General features: G+C 39.8%; 2 protein-coding genes across 5 annotated transcripts in view; one reads left to right on the forward strand and one right to left on the reverse strand.

Annotated features, from left to right (window-relative positions):
* LOC124140657 (MAP3K12-binding inhibitory protein 1-like) overlaps positions 1-2,270 on the forward strand; it is a 33,560-nt gene extending 31,290 nt beyond the window's left edge. For both annotated transcript variants that reach the window (XM_046508339.2, XM_046508340.2), the window contains exons 6-8: positions 734-828; positions 1,255-1,311; positions 2,094-2,270. In XM_046508339.2, coding sequence (XP_046364295.2) covers positions 734-828; positions 1,255-1,311; positions 2,094-2,183 — 242 coding nt within the window. In that variant the 3' untranslated portion in view covers positions 2,184-2,270. The remainder of the gene's footprint in view (positions 1-733; positions 829-1,254; positions 1,312-2,093) is intronic.
* Positions 2,271-3,648: 1,378 nt separating this feature from the next.
* On the reverse strand, positions 3,649-18,058 carry LOC124140652. 3 transcript variants are annotated; one of them, XM_046508329.2, is made up of 18 exons: positions 17,965-18,056; positions 16,789-16,873; positions 16,481-16,610; positions 16,249-16,290; positions 15,692-15,924; positions 15,238-15,321; positions 14,823-14,878; positions 14,424-14,486; positions 13,881-14,073; positions 13,118-13,250; positions 11,946-12,083; positions 8,751-8,875; positions 7,646-7,756; positions 7,048-7,131; positions 5,844-5,969; positions 4,684-5,008; positions 4,481-4,572; positions 3,649-3,869 (listed from the first exon to the last, which is right to left on the reverse strand). In XM_046508329.2, the coding sequence occupies exons 2-18, from the start codon at positions 16,822-16,824 to the stop codon at positions 3,819-3,821; spliced, it is 2,022 nt and encodes a 673-aa protein (XP_046364285.2). In that variant the 5' UTR covers positions 16,825-16,873; positions 17,965-18,056; the 3' UTR covers positions 3,649-3,818. The 3 variants fall into 3 exon arrangements, with proteins under 3 accessions (XP_046364285.2, XP_046364284.2, XP_046364287.2); XM_046508328.2 differs by lacking the exon at positions 16,789-16,873 and having other exon boundaries at positions 17,965-18,058; XM_046508331.2 differs by lacking the exon at positions 16,789-16,873 and having other exon boundaries at positions 4,684-4,951.
* Between the last annotated feature and the right edge of the window lie 211 nt (positions 18,059-18,269).

Consider the following 18,269-nt stretch of genomic DNA (forward strand, 5'->3'; position numbering starts at 1 on the left):
CTGGCTGTGTGAGTTCGCTCAGTGACTTGGCCATCTTCCCGAGACAAGGGAGTAAACTGACTCCAGTAAAAGTCCAGTTCCCACCTTTGCCAAACTAGGCTGGAATTTTGTGGCTCAATCATTTGTTTGTTGTTTAACGCCACACTCAGCAATATTCCAGTATATGACGGCGGTCTGTAAATAATCAAGTCTGGGTCAGACAATCCTGTGAATGACATCATGAGCATCGATCCACACAATTCGGATCGATGACATGCATCAACAAAGTCAGCGCTAGCCTACAATCATAGCGCCACTAGTGGCTGTTATGAGCTCTGTCTCTCTCCTGTTGTTTATGAACCGGATGCAATTTTGTTTCACAAGCTTGATATGACTATGCATGGACTCCAGCCGAAATAAAACTCCATAATGCCAGCGTAGTTTGGCAAGGGTGAAAACTGGACTTTCATTGTCAGTTAGCTTCCTTGCGTCAGGAAGATGTGACTTTGTGTGCTGGCAGTTAGATGCCTTAATCTAAGAAGTGTGGGTTCGAATCTTGGATGTGACCAAAAGTAATAGAATTTGTACTTTACTATTAAGAAAGTGTAATCCCAAGTATAACATTTTCACATTTGACCACTTTCTAAAAGGCATTGAATATTCATGATAATTGTACAGTTGTACAATTGAGTAGTTAGTTATTTCGATGGAATGTTATACTGTATATCTCTTTCACTATATTTTAATTATTTAGATGGATCCAAGTCGGATGTTTACAACAGACTGAAAGCACTGGAAGACAGAATATTATTCCTTGAAGGATTGTCTCCAGAATATTTTCAAAATGTTGTAAGTCTCTTTTAACCTATCCACTAATGACCCAAGTTCTTTATACAGTGTTATGAGGATGCATTACATATTATTCCAGAACTGGCAGGAACAGTTCTGTGTTTACAGTTAGGTTACGGAGCGTAGAGAGATCTAGGGTCACTCTGGATGGTGAGGCAGTGTCACTGTGTTAGTAACGTTAGAATAATCAGTAACTGATAGATTTATATACATCATAAGTTTGAGTAACCAAGTAGACAAAGTGAGATTTTATTTGAATGTCATGATTCATACTTATTGTAGTATACATGTGCAGTGATGTACGCCCTGGCCTAGCTACTAACCCATTGGATGTTTTGGATCCGATAATTCCACACACAGCCCACTACAATTATATAAACCCACATAGCTGGTATATGATTAATCCCTGGTGTTTATCACACACAGCCAGGGCCAAAAAGACAGAAAGTAGAAGCCCCTGCTATGGAGAAAGACCCGCTTCAGGTAGGCCTTGGTGCAACAACTACTGATGGCTTCTACACCTTTTCAATGGAGTCAGTGCAATTTGTGTACCTAATGAAAAGTTCAAATTTGACTTAAAGCTTTGTTATAATTCAGACCATTTTGGAGGTGAAAGATGAATGGTAGTAAGACTTAGACAGGATTAGGATTGACTTCTCGATTGACTTATGTTTTCTTCAATGCAGCGTTTGGTTAGATACTAGTTCCTTCATAAAGCAAGCAATACCACATTTTGATATGAACTCTAGTACTTTGATCAATCAAGCTACAAGTATCTGTACCAAAACCATTTGAAATAAAATTTAATATAATACAAATATGCTGAACTCCAGAACCAATGATAAGTGAAGCCTGACTGCATTGCTTCGGAATGCCACTGATATTGCCGTAAATCTCCAATGTGGTTCATAGTGCAACACATACTCTCAAGTTTTCTTGTCTTCTGTATACACACAGTCTTGTTTATCTGTGTAGTTCTGGCTGAGTGTTATAATTACTATAGTCACTACAATCACAGATCATTGAAATAATAAACTCCTCCTCATTAACTCAGGTCTTTTACTCCGATATGATACCTCTGTGTGACAATCTGAGGACACCCACTGGAGGTCACGTCACCCTCACTGAACTGTGACTGCCCAAACTAGTTGAAGGGTGCATAGGATCTGACCTTGAAGATATTCACACAGGTGTCATATCGGAGTAGTAGATCTGATTTTAATGAGATTATAATCAAATATGATGATCTGTTTGGATATTTTCAGGAAATGAGTTTGCAAGATATAGATGATAGAATACAAGCCCTCCAGTCGTCCCTGAAGATGAAGAGAGCTGGTACAGGATGGCTGCATTAACACAGCAGCAGCATCACCACCACAACATGGTGGCCAACGCTCATGTACCTCCTTGTTTTGTTATTGATGGATAAACATTCATACAAATTGACTGTTGTGTTTTCTGCCATGCACATTGTCATAAGAGAAAAAACTATTTTGTTTTCGTTTTGGAGATATTTGAGTAATTGTCACTTGCATACATGACTACTGAGGGGTTGAGCCAGGGATTCTTATTAAAACAAACAATTGTTCCAGGCAATGCTGAAAAATAACATCTTAAAATAATAAGTTTGGGGGCGTTGTGTAAAACTCACAGCTGAGTCTCAGTACCCCTTACCATATCTGTCACTATTTTGACCAGATGTGTTTAACTGGATGTGTCAAATTCCTGGTTGTCTCAAACTCAATTTATAGCCCCGAGAGTAAACATAAGGTACAACTTTCACTGATAAGTCAAACTCAGAATGCAAATTAGCACGACTTTCAGATTGTATCAAGTATAAATGACCCAAACATAAATAAAGCATAAATAAAGATTGGACCAAAACATAATATGACTTGAAACATCAAAGACAGGAAACAGCTGACTTGCTCCCATAAGTAGGTGACTTGACTGGGCAATGCACTAAGTCAGTAACTTATTGATAGCAGTAACACTTTCAACCAGGAAGCACTGGGGACCATGTGAACATTTGCTTACTGTTGTCTGATGGATAGATCAGACCTTAAAAAGGTCGAGTTGGATGTGGTAAACTATTTCTCTCATCCCCCAAGAGTTCGAGGCATGGGAGTTCAACTGTGTATTTGAAACTTGTCATGACTAACAGAGTTATCTCCCTTGCTTTTCCCGAAAGTACTTTCAGATTGCCGTATATTTGATTTGTTAGCAGGGTAAAGGCGGAATTGTAAAGACTTTGTGAGTGGTATTTTGTTGTATTTTTGTCACATCAACACTGATCAGATCTGATTGTGCCCCTACTATATGAACTCAGTCATTGTTTATTAAAGCATGATAAAACAATATTATCAAAGGTTATTTTGCAAGGTATACTTCTGCTAGGAAATCTGTGACAGGTTTGTAATTTGGGGTCATGAAATGATATTTTTCGGAGAATATTTTATTTAATGCAGTCATGCAATGCAATTCACTGTGCACAGTTCCAGGTTTCGCCTCGGCTATGATTCTAGGTGAGCAGTGTTTGTAGGGTTCCATACCAGTGTAAATATATTTCAGCAAGGAGGTGTGTTGAAGCCTGCATGGCTTTTCCTCCCACATTAACTTGGCAACCTGTGACTACAAAAAACTGTTGTTCAAAGCGGCATCAACCTAACTGATTCACTCGCCAGTGTGGGAGGAGATGAAGCCAGTGGAAGGATGGAAGGAAGGAAGGCGTGATCCGTGCCACACACACTACATCAGACAGAACGGAGCTCAACAGGGGTAACCCCAACAGCCATTTCACGGGGCCGAACAAGGCAGGAAAATAACTCACATTTTATTTCAACTTGAAAATGATAAACCATCACTATACGATTATATCAATGTCATTGATATAAGTACATATAAGTATAACTTAACCACAGATATTTTGCCAGCAAACCAAACTGTACAGTCTTACATTACAACATACAATTTCAGTGTATCTGATTTAGTCAGAGCCAGTCTGCAACATCCAGCATTACTTCATTCAACCAGTCATCTACCTGGAACAAAGTAAGCTGTATTCTCATATACAATATCCTTATTTTTGTCATCATTTGTCTTTTGTTTTGTCTTCAGGATTAAAGTGAATGTTCTGTTGTGACACAGTCAGGAATATCCCTGCTATAGCAGGCTGCCTGTATAAACAAGGCATGACAGACCAATACTTGATGGCATGAACAACATTTACAGGGTACAATGACTCCCCATCAGTACAGCACATTGTTACCATCCAGTCCTTCATGTAGACCTACACGGAACTGGAATCTCACGTAGACTGTTGTCTACAGATTTGTTCATCAACAGTTTTCTGATAATCCATAAAAGATTAATGTGACAATGTTTCTTGAATAAAAGAAACGTCAGTTACCTTGCACTACACCCAACAGAAAATGTATACTTACACTGCAGGGGCGGTCGGGTCGGGTTAAAGCGTTCGCTCGTCACTCCGAAGACCAGGGTATGATTCCCCAACATGACTATGATGTGTGAAACATTTCTGGTTACCCCCCTGTGATATTGCTTGAATATTACTAAACGCGGCGTAAAGCAATACTCACACACTCACTCTCTCAAGGATGTTAGTTACGTTTCAAATCATGCTTTCTCTTACTGATTGCTGCTGATGGTGTGGTCTACCAGCGTCTGAGAACGTGGCGGGGGAAATCGGGGGAACAACCAGATCATCATCCTCCCTTTGGTTCACTAAAGCAGAGATGCATTTTTCTATATTTTACATATTCAAATGAAATATCAAGGTCATCTATTTGGAGTTTTGCGTTTACATTTAAATGTGTTCACCTGGGTTTATCTTACCTGGGTAAAAATGGGGTTCTTGCACCAAGACCTGATTGGTATCCAGAGTTCTGCTTGGGAGAGACCTTGATCCAGTGTCATCTTCAAAATTATCAATATCCTGAATATTCAAACTCATCTCCAAATCTGAGTCCACACTTATCACACCAGGTGATCCCTGCCTTGCCCTTTCACTTGAGGACAAATCTTGCTGGGTCTCTGTTCGTAAACTGTTGCCATGTAAACGATATGACCTCGAATGAATGTCTTCATCAAAGTCATCTGGTTCCTGCAGCATATTTGTGGCAAGGTTTACTTGCTGTCTTGAAAACACATTCCACAGAACCTGGAATAAGCTTTTTCAACTTCAGGTCTCACAAGTACACATTTGCAGATAATAGAAGACCGGGTGGACATTAGAAAAGGCTAAGTTAAAAAAAGCAAGGAAGAGACGCTTCCATGGTCTAGTGGATAAAGTGACTGCCCTGAGAGCGAAAAATCGGTGGTCCGATCCCAGACGTTAAAAGATGGTACTTGTTGTTACCCTGCCTGGTGTTCAGCATTCAGGGGATAAAACAAGGACCGAGTCTGTATAATGTGTCTGAGTGGAGTATCCATCTTAAACTGGGACATGGTATCTCAGGGCACTAGCACTATAAAAGCAGCATTAGTCCAAACTAGTACAATCAGACACACACATGCATGTCGCTACATCAGTACAATAATCTTTAACGGAACCTTCAACCCCATTTCACCTCACCTCAAAATCAAGGGATGAGTTTACCAAAGCTTAGGTAGGCCCAGTGGTCAGTCTGGCTTGACGTCTTTAGCCACACCCATGTAGGACTATGCACATTCAATGATGCTATCGTACACTATAGTGTCGGGCATGATGCTTGTGGTCGATTCATAACATACTTCTTGCTTTGGGGCGGTCGGGTAGTCTAGTGGTTAAAGCATTCGCTCGTCACGCCGAAGACCCGGGTTCGATTCCCGACATGGGTACAATGTGTGAAGCCCATTTCTGGTGTCCCCCGCCATGATATTGCTGGAATATTGTTAAAAGCGGCGTAAAACCATACTCACTCACTCACTACTTCTTGCTTACAGTTAACTGCTGGTGAGAAAGACTAAACTAAATAGTGTGAGATCTAATACCATGTGATCAGACTGCCAGATACCTGTGAGGTTGCTATGGAGTGTGCGGTGTCCTCGTTGTCCCCTGTAGAACCTGCAGTGTGGGCACGCCTGGGATGCGTGGCCTCTCCCCATTCATCTATGTCTGTGTCTGCATCACCAGTCTCGGTCTACACAAGAACCAAGAATTCTTAAAGCACTTGGCATTGTAAAAGACAAGACAGTGTTGCTTTTAGTACATTTGCATCAACTTAAAATTCATGTTTTACTGGTTCTAAATAATGAGTATCTGTTTTCTGAAAAATAGACTCCACATAACCTGTGCTTGTAAGAGGCGACTAAAGTGGTCAGGCTCAGTGAAATGCTTGATTGGGTGTCATGCAATGCACTGGTGCACATGTTGTAGCCATGGTTGCAATGCATGTCTGTGGCTTTAAACTCTCGTATGCACCAGATTTGTCACCGTCAGATTCCCATCTCTTCCCCAACTTGAAGAAAGATCTGTCTGGCAAGCATTATTTTTAATTTATGCAAATGATAATGACCTCATTTCTGCTGTGTGGGGCTTCTACACGAGAGGGATCCAGGCACTGGCATCACTGGCAGAAGTGTGTGGATCGTGTAGGGGATTATGGTGAAAAATAATTAGCAACCAACTCCATCAAAACATCCTATCATAATTAGGCTCAAAACTTTTCAGCCACCACTTGAGATCTGGGTAGAGAATAGGTCTTCAGCAACCCACACTTGCTGTAAGAGGCGACTATGCTTGTCGTAAGAGGAGACTACCAGGATCGGGTGATCAGGCTCGCTGACTTGGTTGATGCATGTCATCGTATCGTAACTGCCTAGATCGATGGTCATGATGTCAGTCACTGGATTGTCTGGTCCAGACTCGATTATTCACAGACTGCCGTCATATAGCTGCAATATTGCTGAGTGCAGCGTTTAACAACAAACAAACAAACAACAACCACCTCTCGTAATATCAAATACTTGTCAGAACTGCCCTCATATAGGTGAAATCTTGCTGACTGTTTAACTAACTTCTCTCACTCATATCATAACCACATTACACAACCAACAAGATGAATAACATCTACGGTCAACATAGCACCAACATGTCCATTTCTAAACATCTGCACATGTCACTGCATATACTTAGCGTATTCTGAATGTACCACGTGAGCAACAGTGCCTATTTCTAACTGATTCAAGGAATCGAGCAACTGTTAGGTTGTATCCTACCTCCAGGATCTCAGCATCAGACACATGGGCTATTTCCAGTAGTCGCGCCTTGAGAGCATTTTCCAGTGTCTGCCTCGTGTCAACCTGATATTGGAAATAAAATCAATAATTTTCATTTGTTATGTCTTCTATCAGACGAATGCTGAACAACAGGTAGCTTATGTGAAGGTGTGATACGGCTGATATTGCCGTGGCACAGCCGAGCTATAGTTGAAGTTATACAGTCCGTGAAATAGTCGTGGTCTAGCTATTTTATAGCCAAGGTAAAGGTGTGGTACTCGACTATATATGCTCGCCGAAATATACATCTGAAAAACACTGCTTGCTGTATATATTTATCTCATGAAATCGTATCCTGAATACATATTTTGACGAAACACATTTGTTTTTGTTTACGAAGTGGACTACCCTTATATAAAAACATGTAGTGGTAGTTGTTCCTTGGGCGACTACCCTTCCAGTTGCTTCCCGAGCGCCTTTGAATGACATGCAATGAATAAGTACTTGCGGCCATCTGGAGAAACGTAGTGTTATTGTTGAACACTCAGTTACTGTACATATAGTTCTGTTATTGGTTGAAGCAACTTCCCACACGCACCTGTAATAAATGGCTCATGTCATTTCTGAAGCTGACATTGGTGCTGTGATTGAAGACATCACAGATGGCAGATGCTATCATTTGGATTGACTGGACGTACGTCTTCCCATGCTGAAATATACATGAGGAGTTCATGGAGGTAATACGATACATCTTCCCGAGGCAAAAGCGTTAACTGACTATGAAAGTCCAGTCTTATAGTCCGTTAACGTCCTTGTCTCGGGAAGATGGGCCGGATACTAACCCTATTTGCACGATGGGCCTTTCCGTCCTAAAGGCAAAAGATAGAATAGGACACCAAATGAAATATTTCTGGTACTCACACGAACACCTAACTCTTGTATGGCAGATATTGCAAAATGATGAAACTATCAATTTTGAATATCATTTAGAATAATTCTCAAAGAAGCATTAGGGGTATCCATGTTAAAGGTTTTGGGAAGTTTTAGAAATATCCTCTTAGTTTCGTTTAGACAGCTACTCCAGATTTGATGTTTACAACCAAAGTGATCCTCTTGTTACATGTTTCCTTTACCTGGTCAATATCGGTGAAAATGTTAAGCCTTCTGACTGCACTGACGTAGAAATATATCAATATAGAACATAAACTGCCATGCAAAGGAAAGTATGCACTTGAACATTCTATATGCAAACGTAAGGTCCACAGCCTAGCTATGACACCTGTATGAAATACATCAACATCGAAAAAAAACATTTCTTGTTTGTGTCATTTTTATTCACTATGAAACATGAGTGTATACTTTCTTTTCTTCGTTAGTTTATGTTAGGTTCCTCCTTAGCAAATACGATCGCTGAGCAGAGTTGCGTTCCCTGGGGTGCCAGAAACCAATAATCGTTGGTTCGAATCCAGGTTGGCCAAAAAATTACGTTTCAAGGTTTGTCAGCACCATACTCGTTGGATTCACCCAGTGGTAAACGTCTAAGACCAGCATCACTTTGGGCTTTCCTCCCACATCAAGCTGACACGCCGTGATGTAACTGGGACACTGTTCAAAGCCACGTTAAATTCAACTCACTCACTTATAATTGTCTTACACCATCCATCTTTACACATCACAAGAAGTAAACACAAATAACCTATTACCATCTTCTCATATTCAGTAGCTCTGTTAGCAAAGATGTGTTGTAAGGACGAGTGCAGGCTCTCCCCTATGGCCGGATACAACTGGGGAAGGAAGTTTGGGTCACCTTGAAGATGCTTGATGATCTCTGCAGAATATACCGTTATGCATCATAAATCAACCGTTCGAGTAGAACACTAATCTTTGTCAGACCAGGTAACTCGTTCTTGTTTAACAGACGACTCTAGCTTATGAGCTGAACATTGTATTACAAGGGAACATATAATAATTGATTTGCATGACTTTCAATTCAGACAAACCATTTGATTTTTCAACTCTACACTTCTATCCCACGTGACAAACTAAAGAAAAAACTTCATTCCTTGATCCATTGACCGCCTCCGTGCTCTACTGGTGGAGCCGGTCGCGTCATACCAAAAGACGTTAAAATATGCTACTTACCCTGCCTGGTGCTCAGCATTAATGGGCTTAAACATGGAGTGGTCGGCTCGGAGTCAGTATTCTGTGTCTGAGTGGGGTATTCATCGGCATTAGTACAAGCAGCCACGCACATACACGCACGCACGCGCGCAAGCACGCACACACGCGCGCATGCACGCACACACACACACACACACATTGATTCATAGCGCTTTTGTTACAAAACGTGGTGACCATAGGTATAGTTACATATCTATCTTCAGAGGTTCAATGTGAAATGCTGGACTTCTTCATTGATAACATCTATGTGAAATTTGGGGGTAAGACATTTAGGCAAGCAGTAGGCATCCACATGGGCACCAACTGCGCTCCTCTTCTTGCTGATATGTTTCTTAATGCAAATGAATCAGAATTTCTGCTCGTATTGGCAAAGTCAACACAATTTGGCCAAGAAGTTTAACTTGAGCTTCAGGTATATCTATAATCAGATATCGTTTAATAACCGCCCAATAGTCAATTCCCCTCCGCTGATTTACCCACCTGAACTAGAAATTAAGAAGACCAGCGAGACTTCTTCATCTGTTTCATATTTAGATCTGTGCATAAAATTCAGAGTGACAAAGGACTCTCCACAAGACTATGACAAGAGGGATGACTTCATTTCCGATAGTCAACTTTCCCTTTATGTCGAGCACTATTCTTGCAGCTCCAACTATTAGGAGTTTACATTTCACAACCTTTGAGGTCAAATCGAGCATGCTCTTTCTACCAAGAGTTCGGAGAACGTCAACTCCTGCTCAGAAATTGTTTGATCAAGGTAGCCTCAGTAAACCTTTCGAAAGTTTTAGGGTAGCCATACGTAGGACATATTCAAATTTGACGCTTTAGTGACAAAAATTATGTCAGATGCAATTCCCTATTTTGATCTGTACCAGATGATCCCGTGGTTGTTTTTTTTCCAGGTGAACAATTGACTTACCTTTGCATGTGTTTGTAACGGGTGCCACCGGTTGGGTAGGTTACGCTCACCTTTTCGAAAACACCTGGCATTTTTGACAGTGATTCATAAACCATGTTCATGATATAGTCGGCATCGTACAACGGACTGCCTTTGGCAGACATTTCTTATGAATACGGAAAGGGTTTGTCATTTTTATTTTGTAGAAACATGTGGTTTCAAAGTAATCTTAAATATCGTTGTATTTGCTCCTGTGTGCATTCGAAGATGTTTAGAAAATGTAACAATCTGTTTTCACGACGATTTGTTGGAGTTTCACATTATATTTCTTATTCTAATAAGCTATGGGACTTAATATGACAGCTGTTGAATGTACTGTACATTAGGAAATGGTATACAATGCTACAGGGAGATCCACATTCAAAGCACCCCATTACATTGATCAGTTAGTGCCTCGAGCGTATTCCAAGTGTGTAGAGTGGCGAAGAACCTCAAGTTAGTGATTGTGCATCTTCCCGAGGCAAGTGAGTTAACTGAGTATAACAGTCCGAAGCTGAACTTGTTGGAAACAAATAAATACACAGAAAAAACAATTGAGTACATAAAAACTTTCTAGATGATATAGAGTGGATGGGTATCTAGGACAGATCAGTGTGGTGAAGCGTACGGGCTGTAACTCGTTTGTCTGTGCTTATACAATAATAGTGCAGAATGCTGAATACAACATATACATGTATCCTATCAGAGAACAATCCTATGCACAGTGTGTTTACACATCGATCACGGCATGGGGAATTGTAACAGCTGGCTCGTCATGACATTAACAACATCTGGCTGCGGTTTCTTGAATGCAAAGAATTATGCACAGAATGCATTTGCATCCTATAGAGCCAGAATATATCCATTATATTCCTGGTTTGAAAGTTATACTTTGTGATTATCCAGGATTCTCTACTGTTTTGTAGGAGTCCTCATCAGAACTTGTTCTACACCGCCTCACTCACATATTCTACTTCAGAACCAGGAGGTGGCATTCTTAAGCCAAGTGTGTAAGAGTGTTTTCACTCGGCTATGGCATTACTGTTGTTACGGAAATCGTCTTGGGGTGAGATTTCACAAATGTAGATCTGGCTGTTCCGACTGTCACTGATGAATGCGATTAACACCTGGGCTGGGTGATTGCAAACCTTGCCAATCACATGAGAGCGATCGATACTTATCTCAATATACAGTGTAACAGAAAAAATAGCCACATTCTTCTCAGACTTGCAGTTTTTGTTTATAAGATATTTGAAAGAAGGACGATACATTGAATATTAATAAAACTGTGTACATCTATTCAGCTACAACCTAATCAGTATACAAGTGGTGCTCCACCACGAATTTTCCCACAACAAAATGTCATTGTACTATTGACCTCATGGCCACACATACGAAATAAATCTGTCTGTCTGTCAATATACAGTGTATATGTTCGTTTGTATTCAATGTGTATGCCGGCTTGTACACAGTGTATACGTTCGTTTGTATACATTGTATATGCTCGTTGTATCAGTGTATATGCCCGTTTGTATACAGTGTACTTGCTCCTTTCTTGCATGTATGTCCATGCTTGCTGAGCATGTTAGTAAAGTCAATGCACACACCAGCCCTTAAAACAGTATATCTAAATCCGTCTGTTATGAAATGTTTAAAGTTTATATCTTATCATTGAAGTTGACGTGATGTTTACATTTGCTCGGAGACAATCTCAAAATCTTCACTTTTCGAAAACAATTGATGGCATCATCACATAATTGATAGCATCTTCCTAACCTACCTCGATTTCTGCTGGTGTGGTCCTCTGCACGAGGATCGGAGACAATCACAGCCAGGCACAGAAGGAACGAGGTGGCCCCAGAGGCCCAGGGTGGTAGATAACGCTGATTGGTCAGAGTGGCTGCAGCTGTCATGTCACCTATGAAGAAACAGACATGTGCCAATCTACAATAAGGCCAGGCTATTACTTTAATTTTGGTTTATGGATAGACAAAAATTCAGGTCGGTAGGACTGAAAAATACATATACAAATTCCAATTTCAAATATATTTTGTTTTATTTCCTAAAAAAAAAAAAAAAATTAAAACATGGGGTTATAATTATAGTATTTCAAATAATAGAAGGTATATTTGGTTTCCTATTCATTTCTTTGAAATAACTATGGTAACGCCCACAAACAAGGTTTCCATACAGCATGCCGACTAAATAGAAGTCCAGATTCTAAATGTCATGCTAGAATAACGATTTAAAAACAGACAAAAGGAATATTTATACAAGATGATGATCCAGTTTTACACACAGGATGATATGTGTCCTTGAGTGCTGGTATGTTAAGAGTGGGTGACGTGCATATAGGTTATAGACCACAGTCACGCCGCTCAGCTTACTGGCATTTCCAGGACTACTAAAGGTTTCTTGTCAATATCTCTTTGTTTCAGTAATTCACATTCAGCATCAAACCATTTCTTTCTTTCTTTTCATGTATGAAGCCCTACATAGCGCTTCTGCATATTATCAATACTCAACGTTGGAATTACTGAGACCACAGATTTGTTCAGTAATTTCCTAATCAAAGAAAGATCTCTCATTAGAATATCACCAGTCGGTTTGGTCTTATTTTTCTGACATATATGATAGAATAATTCCAACTTTCAAACTTGATAGTTTATTGCAATAGATTACAGACCAGTAGGTTTGGTTTTACTCTCCCAACATGTGATGTAATAATTTTAATTTTCAAACTGGGTGTGAATTTTATACCATTAGGCGCCGAATGTTTACAATATTTCACTTTAAGGGGCGACAGGACAGAGTCGAATCTTGATGCAGGTTGAGATAATCTATGGCAGTGTAAAAGTTTTCTAGTTTTTATCAGATTGACGTGATGAGTCTTCCGAGCAGGTTTAGTTGAGATTTCCCGATGAAACATATTTTGGCGAATGTACAACTTACTTTGCATCTTCTGTTCCGTGTCTGTCAACCACAGTGACATTGTGTTCCAATCTGTCAGTTTGCGTATGTCCAGCATCGTCAAATGTCCCCTGCTCATCAGCAAAGGGGACAGTTGTGGACCATAAAAATTTATCTGGATCAATTAAGGATAGACAAGGTCTGAGAAACACATTTCTATCACGGGTCATGGGTGGCTCCTGTCGTCTAAGGCGACGCACCTCAATGTGCGGAGTTGCGTCCCTTGGCTACGCCAGAAACCTATGATTGTTGGTTCGAATCCTGGTTCGCCTAGTTTGTTTCTAGGTTTGCCAGCACCAAACCCGTACACGTGGGTTCCACTAAAGTGGTAAACGTTTGAGGTCTGCATCACTTCGTCTGAGACCTGCATCACTTCCTACACAGTAAGTTGAGGCACTGTGGTATAACTGAAATACTGCTCCAAGTGACTATACTCCTCACACTGCTATCAACTGTAATGCAAATCCACTGGTATCCCATTTCAGCAACACACATTTGGCAAGGTGGGCCCTCTTGTAATGCAGGGGTAGAAACTAACAGATTCAGTCCACTAGTCCTTATAATGATAACATATAGCAAAACCCCTAAAAATGGCTAATTTCTACTAGCCCTTGATACCTTTACTATTGGGCAAATTGGCAAGGACTACAGGACTAGTGCCAATTTCTAACGCTGTAATGCAATACAATGATTAAAGGCCAAATTCAATGCACCAAGTCTTATCAGTTCTTGTACCAGAGGATACGAGGACATGGCCTGTGATTCCCCCGGAGCCTGTATGCTGTGGGTAACGCTCTGTGACTGGGTAGAGACATGCCATGGTTGACACGGAGAGGGGGGAGGGGGAGAGAGGACACCCAGAGTTCACTCCAACTGCCATGCTTCTTCCCTTGAACCCTTTCACAGTCCCACAACACATAGTCTTCAGACAACCCTTCCTTGAACACAACCGGAAACAGGATGTTTTGTCAGATACCTTTAGAACAAATACTAACACAAAATAGTCAACTAACTAATTAGGTTTGGTTTGCTTTATTTGTTGTTTAAAGCCGCAGATAGCTGTACATAATCGAGTCTGGACCAGACAATCCAGTGACTGACATCATGAGCATCGATATATGCAACTGGGATAGGATTATATGCGTCATGGGACAGGCAAGGGTTGCTACAAACCAATTATAACCCGGATCACCAATTATGCGACTGACACCATCAGAATGTCATCACCACAATGGGAACGTTTTATCGAGTCACACAACAATAAGCACATGAATTGAAAAAAACTTACCCAAAGAAGAATCTCAAGTCATCAACAAACGACACACCCTTGACTTGAACGAAATTCCTCACACTATAAACATGAAAAGAAATGTCTGATTTTGCGCTACCTCTCTCATTCATAAATTGCCTTATTCTTTAAGAAAGTTTTGGGGTTTATTTCATACATTAAATTCAGGACTAAAACGTGAATTTGTAAGTCTGACGATTGGTCATGGGATAAAATTGAAACATTTTAGTTCCTGGTCTAATTTACGAATGGAAACCTGTCCTTAATATATCATATAGGCTAAAATTAACGGCATGTGAAAAATAAGAAAGCTAATTAATATAAAACACTGGTCGACTTTAATGTGCCCTAAATAGTTTTGATACTTTAAACACAACCTATAACAAGCTTCCAACTCACCTGAAATCTGTCTGACATACAGCTCCACACACTTTCATGGAAAATGTCGTCTCCAACTAAGACATATATCACTGAAGTTACAAGCTGAACCAGCATACTAAATAGCATATTATTTGTTATAGTATTAGCATATAATGCAAATCTGAATCCTTTCATGGTAGGACTATTTATAGTCCAAGTGTGACAATCATCTAACCATGATACGTATACTTGTAAGGCACGGTTTGGGATCTAGTTCAAGAGAACAGACACATTTATCTTTATGACACATCTGTTGCAGGGCATTACAGATATTTCCAACACCCATCATCAGAGGGCCTTTACTGTTTTCAGATACTGTTTAAAACCCTCCACTGCTAAAATATACAAAACGTTGTGATTCTTGTGTGTTTCGGAATATTCAAATAAAGCAAACCTTTCCATGCAGGAATTTCAGCTTGTGTAAGAATTTGTGTATAAGCTGTCCCTCTGACACGATGTGGCTTTCACTCTGAACAATCTGAAATAGGTGTTTATGAATCAGAGACTGATAGGGACTAATGTTCATAATCTATACGAGGCAATGTGATGTTTCCATGCAATAAACTACAGAGACGAGTCACAGTAGGATGAGTGACTGTAATGAGGCAGATATAATCGTCATCTGTTTTATTCTAACTGTGGATGTTATAAACATATTTTGTTTGTTTCTTTGTTGTTTAACGCCTCACTCACTCACCATGAAATATATCAACCAGTTAGCGATCCTGACCACCCGATCCGTTAGTGGCCTCTTACCACAGGCACATGTAGCTGAAAAGCAAACCGGATCTTCACGGGCAACACATTTTGACGTCCTATATAGGTTATGATATACTTGACACACATACCCTGAAATGTATCACAAAAGGGGGCGGAGTCTCGTTGAAGTCTGTATTTGGAGCCTCTGTTGAATGCTGACATTTGAGGGTTATGTCCCCTAGATCTGTCTGTTCCAACCAGAAGACCTCCTGCACACTGCCACGCATGTGGTCCTGACAGGGCCGCTGTACTGACAAGTGACCCTCCTCCTCACCACATTGCATGTACAGCAGTACCTCCGTAAATCGTGTCAGGGCCTTTTCTGTCATAGCAGAGATTCATAGCAGTGTATGTGAGACTGTGTTTTCTTGTGTTGAATATGGACATAGACGATAGGCACATGTTAAAACCTTAATGTAACATTATTCATCCTATGGAAAAAGTAGTAGTTGCATGATAAATATCTGAATTTGTTCCCATCCTTGGGAGTAAATGTAATTGTTTTACCAAATTAAATGGACATAACGGGGGTTCAGGAAATCGTAGTATTCAAATATACTGGGAAAACTGTCAATAATTATACCAGGGCTCGTATTTGAAATAGATTGATGTAATTTCTAACTCAGTGAAATCGTGATTTGAATACCTTTGAACAGATTTTGTAAATCCAAGTCTTGACTACTGGAAACTGAAAGTGGAATATATAACTGATCAGTTTTGTTTTGTCAATACATATTTCCACATTTGTATAGTCACTCAACATGAATTTGTATTAATATTAATGGAGGGCTTGGGCGTCAATTTCCTGTTGTGAAAAATCAGACCAAATAGGTTTTTATTGCACTTAATAACACGTGACGTGACGGACGCTGACTTACCGCGAACATAGAACACTTGTCTGTCATAGTCATGATGAACTTTTTTCTTCGCTTTGATGTCAACAGCTATGCTGCAGCTAGACACATCAAACTCAGCAAGAGGAAACGACAACAGGAACGCTTGTATAACCTAGTGCAAACAATGTAATATATTAAAACAAAGGGCTGTTGAAACATCTGTATTCATTGCTTTAATTTATTTAAAATCACACTTCTATATTGACTGAAGTCCTTTATATTTGTTGAACATATATTTTCAAGCTAAAGACAGCGGTATAATAATAATAACAGACGCTTCTAGATACAACCTCAACAACGGATTCATAAATTGGAAGGTGTTGCATGCCAGCATGCCTGATGACCAGCTTCAAGTGGAGACACTTCACTTGATTCCTGCAAAATAAGGGTAATTGCCTAGGTGTCGTGGAAAATAAAGTTACTAGAAATATATTATTAATTGCCAGGCTTAGATTCAGTCCATTAGAACAGTGAACGAAAGGTGATTAAATATTATTATACATTTTCTTTTGTTTGATGCCTCATTGAAAGCTATCACTTTCAAGGGATTACCTAGTCACCGAAAATTACCCTGATATAGAAAGAATACTGAAGCTAAAAAGTATGAAACAAACGGGGTATGTAAATTATATTAATGAGACATGACAAATCTGAAGGGAGGGAAACAAATTCGTATCAGGATACCAAATGATGTGCTCCATTTCAACTTCTCGTTTGTTTCAATGTTCTGATTGCTACATGGTCCTTTAAATAGTCAGTTATTCAAGATGACAATAATAAACAAAAACATTTTGCGGAATGTTGTGCAAACCTTTTCATATATTAACAATGTAATATATTGATAAGAAATTGACCAATGCTAATTTCAAGTTAATAACTTAATATTTTCTCTCCAATTTGTCTCCATTTTCTTTACGTCGCTGGCAATATTCCAGCTATCGCGACGGCCAGTTATTAATCGAGTCTGATCAAGTGACTGAAAACATGAGCGGCGACCCACACCATCAGGGTACACAGCTTGTCAGTGTTCTGGCCCCGAATTACCTATTCCTCTCCCATGTAGAGGGTTTTATAAGAATGAAGGGATACTGGAAACAATGTGACAGAACAGACCTTAATCTCGGTCAAAAGTGGCCCTTGACATAGGCCTGTACGCATGACATTTTGCACGAAATGTATGAATTTTCAGTGATATTGCTTGTTACATGTAACATTTCCAAGATATCTTCAGCACATTTTGGATATCAATTAGTCAGTGTCCTAGGAAGTGAACCGATCTGAATCCCTGATATCTTTCATTAATAATATTATTGTAAACACACTGTAGTCGCTATAGTTGCTCGAGTCTGGGCCTATTACATATGTCTCTGTGTCTCAGTACTGGGAATAGACGATGACGTGAACTTACAAACCGTACATGATTGTATGTCTAAAGTTAGCAGAAGTAAACTTGACATTTAACTTACAGTTTGTTTGACTCGCACTGTTCCACTTCGAAATAGTCTAGAACGAACGGTACTCATAAGCTCAATGAAAACAGTAAACGTCTGATCGGAATAAGGGGGATAACTCCCAAACTTCGCTCAAGGGAGGTAATCAACTAGTTGCTGGTCACAAGTAAAAATTAATTATAGCTTTGATGCATGTATCTCAACAACTCAAATAAAACGTATTTGGTAAGCAGATTCAAAATTCAAAATGGTAAACAAACATGTGCACGTAAAAAAATACTGAAGCAATACTGAAAAACTAAAATATATAGATCTAATTC

The sequence above is a fragment of the Haliotis rufescens genome, unplaced genomic scaffold (genome assembly GCF_023055435.1).
Source record: "Haliotis rufescens isolate VD_foot unplaced genomic scaffold, xgHalRufe1.0.p SCAF_51, whole genome shotgun sequence".
In the NCBI taxonomy this organism is placed as follows: domain Eukaryota; kingdom Metazoa; phylum Mollusca; class Gastropoda; order Lepetellida; family Haliotidae; genus Haliotis; species Haliotis rufescens.

Bases quoted from the DNA above. Each gene is read 5' to 3' on its own strand.
- LOC124140652 (XM_046508328.2), bottom strand. From the start codon at position 18,021: ATGAGTACCGTTCGTTCTAGACTATTTCGAAGTGGAACAGTGCGAGTC. The intron at 16,611-17,964 runs GTAAGTTAAATG...TGTTTGCACTAG, and splicing joins CAGTGCGAGTCAAACAAACT to GTTATACAAGCGTTCCTGTT. The intron at 4,573-4,683 runs GTAAGATAAACC...TCTCTGCTTTAG, and splicing joins AGAACCCCATTTTTACCCAG to TGAACCAAAGGGAGGATGAT.